We start from the raw sequence: 4,111 nt of genomic DNA, 5'->3' as shown, positions 1-4,111 counted from the left end.
ATGGGTCCCTTCCCTACCTCATACTCAAACAAGCACATTCTAGTGGCAGTGGACTATGTGTCTAAGTGGGTGGAAGCCATTGTAACCCGAACAAATGATAATATGATAGTCATAAACTTCCTTAGGCAGAACATCTTCAGTCGCTTTGGAGTTCCCAGAGCCCTCATTAGTGATGGAGGAAGTCATTTTGGCAACAGATCATTGGAAGCCCCCCTCATGAGATATGGAGTGAAACATAGGGTTGCAACACCTTATCACCCTCAAACAAGTGGGCAGACAGAGGTATCCATCAGAGAGCTAATAAGGATCCTAGAGAAAACTGTGGGAACTTCAAGAAAGGACCGGTCAAAGAGGTTGGACAACGCTCTTTGGGCATATAAGACAGCCTTCAAAACACCTATTGGGATGACCCCATATCAGCTGGTGTATGGGAAGGCATGTCACCTACTCCTTGAGCTTGAACACAAAGCCTTCTGGGCACTCAAGCTACTAAATTAAGATAGTAATGCTGTCGGAGAGAAAAGGATCTTGCAACTGCAAGAATTAGAAGAACTCAAATCTCAAGCATATGAAAATGCCAAAATTTACAAGGAGAAAGCAAAGAAATGGCATCACCAAAAGATAGCAAGAAGAGAGTTTGTAGATGGTCAAAAGGTGCTACTATACAACTCAAGACTCAAGTTCTTCCCAGGGAAGCTTAATAGAGGACAAGACACAAAGGACTTTTACTGTCAATGGCCAAAGGCTAAAGCAGTACTTGGGAGACTCTTTGGAAGAGCAGAAAGTGAGCTACAACCTCAACTAAAGATGGAGGAATGTCAAGCTAATAACATTAAAGAAGCGTTGGTTGTGAGGCACCCCAACATTCATATCCTTTTGATTTCCTGCTTTCTAGAAGTATTTTAGGATAGTTAGTTTAGGTAGCTTAAGTTTCAGTTAATCTTAAAGTTTTCCATAATTAGTTTGTGATTGATAGCTTAGGAAGTTAAAATTTAAAGTGTTTGTTAGTTAGTATTTTTTTTACTGGAAGTGCAAGGCTGCTGGGTTCACTCAGTAACATTGATTGAATTAGGTTGCAAATCTAGCTAAAGAGCTAAGTTTGGTGTGGCCACTAACCCACTTAATTTAGGCTTACAACCACTTAACTGGATTAACTTTGAAAGTAAGCCCAAAAATTAAGTTTGGTGTGGCCACCAACATATGATGATCGCATAGCAAGCCCAACATGTTCTTAATTTGAATGCATTAAATAAATTGGTTAAGCATATAAGGCCACTTTAATGTGTTCAGAGGGAGTTAGAAAAGGAGGAATGTGAATGAAGTAAATTTATTTCACCCTTATGAACACATTAAAAATCCAATTATAAACCCAATTTATTAGATGCAAAGAAATTAAGTTTGGTGTCCCAAGGGACACTCATCAAATGAATTTTAATTGCATGTTACAAAAAGGGAATATAAAGAGGTTCTTTTCACTAATGGATTTTTGGTTTCAATTTCAGGAGAGAGAATGGGGCCCACATGATTGATATAGCTCACTAAGAGAGGGAGTCAAAGTGTACTTACACTTTGGAACTCAACACAAGCAGATAAAAGGGTTGGCGCCTCTTCCCACGCTAGGCGCCACTTCCCAAGTGTGAAAAAGTTGAGTTGCTTTTACTTTCCACCACAAAGACCCCTTCCAGACAGCATCTCTCCCTTTTATTAAAGCCAAACACCTTCGCACCACTCTCCAAACTTCAATCACCAAAAGTTTCACACGTGAAAGAACCCTCACATTTCCCTTGTTCTCGCTTTATTTCTCGTTACTACCTTCTTTTCTTTTACTTGATTAGGGACAATCAAGTTCTAAGTTTGGTGTTGTGGAGCAAACCCTTGCTTTGCTCTCTGTTCTCTACTTCTTCTTCCATTCTCTTCAACCCTTCAAATTTGTTCTTCTCACCCAATGGCACCACTAAGAGCCTTATCATCAAAGAAGAGAAAGACCAAGGAACCAACCTAAGGATTCTCAAGCCACAATGAATACAAGTTTCTTTCATCATTCAACCAAAACTAATTTTATGGTTGGGTGAGCGAGAGGCAAATCATTCCAGAGGTTGGCTTCCAACTTGGGAGGAATGAGCATCCTGAAAACACCAGGGAAATCAACAACAGGGGATGGGCACTCTTGTGCAACCCACCAAGGAAGGTGGTGGAGAGCTTGGTTAGAGAATTTTCTGCCAACATAGTGCCTTAACCTAGGCAACCCTATGGGTATCTTAGCTATGTGAAGGGGAAGGCCATCGACTATAGCCCCTCTAACATAGATAGGATGTTGATGGTGAAGCAAACAAGCTCCATCCGGAGCTATGAAGAGAGGATAAAGCAACAGAACCCATGATTTGATGAAATCCTCAATGAAATTTGCGTGTTGAATGTGCAGTGGATCAATGACAAGGATGGAAGACCTAACCAGCTGAGGAGAAGAGATTTGAGCCCCCATGCCAGAGGGTGGCTAGACTTTGTGAGAAGATCTCTCAACCCAACATCCAACACTTCTGAGGTGACATTGGAGAGGGCTATGCTCATATACAACATCATGAAGGGAGAAAACGTGAATGTTGGGAAGATGATTACCAACAACATTAATAGGTTGCTGAAAAGCACCAAGGATAGCACAAGGTTGGCATTCCCCCGCATCATCTAAAGACTGTGTGATGAAGCAAGGGTTGAGAAGATCATTGATGAGGTGCTAGTGGATCAAGAAGAGCCCATAACTACCAAGAAGATGGCCAAAGTGGTAGCTGTTTACTCACTTCAAAGGGCCAGGGAGCACATAGCTCATGCTCATGTGCCACAAGGGCAGCCACAACAAGAAGAAGAGGTTGAGGAACAACCACATTACCTAGCACTTCAACCACCACCATACCAACAATACCAATAATTTCCTGAAGGATTCAATTGTGAACAACTACAAGGAGACATACACCAAATGAGAGGAGACATACACCATCTGAGAGAGGATGTCAACCAACTCAAACAGCAACAACAACATTGGGACCACATGAATGAAAACATACAACAACTCCAAGGACGTTTGGAGAAAATGAAGGAGCAGCAAGAACAGTTTGACTGGGGTGAAATGCAAAGTGCACTCAACAAAATAGTGGAGCAAAACAAATGGCATCAAAGGAACCTTGCTGAGTTTAGGCATCTTTATGTTGCTATAACCATTTCAAGGAGGCAATATGATATCAACACACAAGCGAAGCTGAATCACTTGTGTAATGCTGTGGCAACCATGAACCCCGGATACCTAACATTCATGCAAGAAATGGAGGAGCTAAGTGTGAGACAAGAGGAAATTCTGGCTAAGCATAAGGAGGATGAAAGGTACTACATGAAAAGGCTAGGATTTCAGAAGCCTAAGGACACAAAGGCACAAGAGGCATCCTTCTTGAAGGATGATGACTCCTCCCCTTCCAAGAAGAAAGACAAAGGAAAAGGGCCAATGAACTGAAGCTGCTCAAGGTTGTTAAGTCCCATGGTTGACATTCCTAAAATTCTGAATCTATGTTTAGTTCTCTTTATGTTTAAATTTCCGTCTGATAATAAGTTGCAATGCTAGGATAGTTTATGTTTCCTGTTTGATTCCCTGAAGTTTCTTTTATGAGTCTTTTATGTTTTCAAGAAAGAAAATGCAATATTACTAAGTTTTATAATCATCAAATAAAAGAAGTAGTTTGTTTCTATAAGAATCTATGGTGAGTTGTTGCAAAAATAAGAGTAAAAGAGATTAAGACCATGTAAGAATATTCAAAACCAAGAGATAAAGGAACTAAGTGCAGGACCATGAATGAATTAAAAAGAAAATGAGTCATGGTGAGTAACTAGACTTAGAGGAAGTGGCAAGTAAAGGCTAAGGATGTCCCTTGAATATCTATAGAACCAAGAAGTAGTGACGTTAGGATTTTTGCTAGTAAAGAATTTTATAAAAATAGTCGCGTTGTAGATATAGTTTCTAAACCAAAAAAAATCCTTTTGTGCAAACGTTTTGGTTGTCACAAGTAACAAACCCCTTAAAATTGATAACCGAGTATTTAAACCTCGGGTCGTCTTCTCAAGGAATTGC

At 40.3% G+C, this 4,111-nt stretch overlaps 1 protein-coding gene across 1 annotated transcript; it reads left to right on the top strand.

The window, feature by feature from the left end:
* On the top strand, positions 1-2,923 carry LOC107458594 (uncharacterized). Its single transcript, XM_016076818.2, has 3 exons — positions 1-435; positions 2,423-2,661; positions 2,707-2,923. The coding sequence occupies exons 1-3, from the start codon at positions 1-3 to the stop codon at positions 2,921-2,923; spliced, it is 891 nt and encodes a 296-aa protein (XP_015932304.2).
* Positions 2,924-4,111: the final 1,188 nt, after the last annotated feature.

Source organism: Arachis duranensis, chromosome 7 (assembly GCF_000817695.3).
Source record: "Arachis duranensis cultivar V14167 chromosome 7, aradu.V14167.gnm2.J7QH, whole genome shotgun sequence".
Lineage (NCBI taxonomy): Eukaryota > Viridiplantae > Streptophyta > Magnoliopsida > Fabales > Fabaceae > Arachis > Arachis duranensis.
The sequence above is the reverse complement of the archived record's forward strand: the minus strand, read 5'-3'. Positions and strand labels throughout refer to the sequence as shown.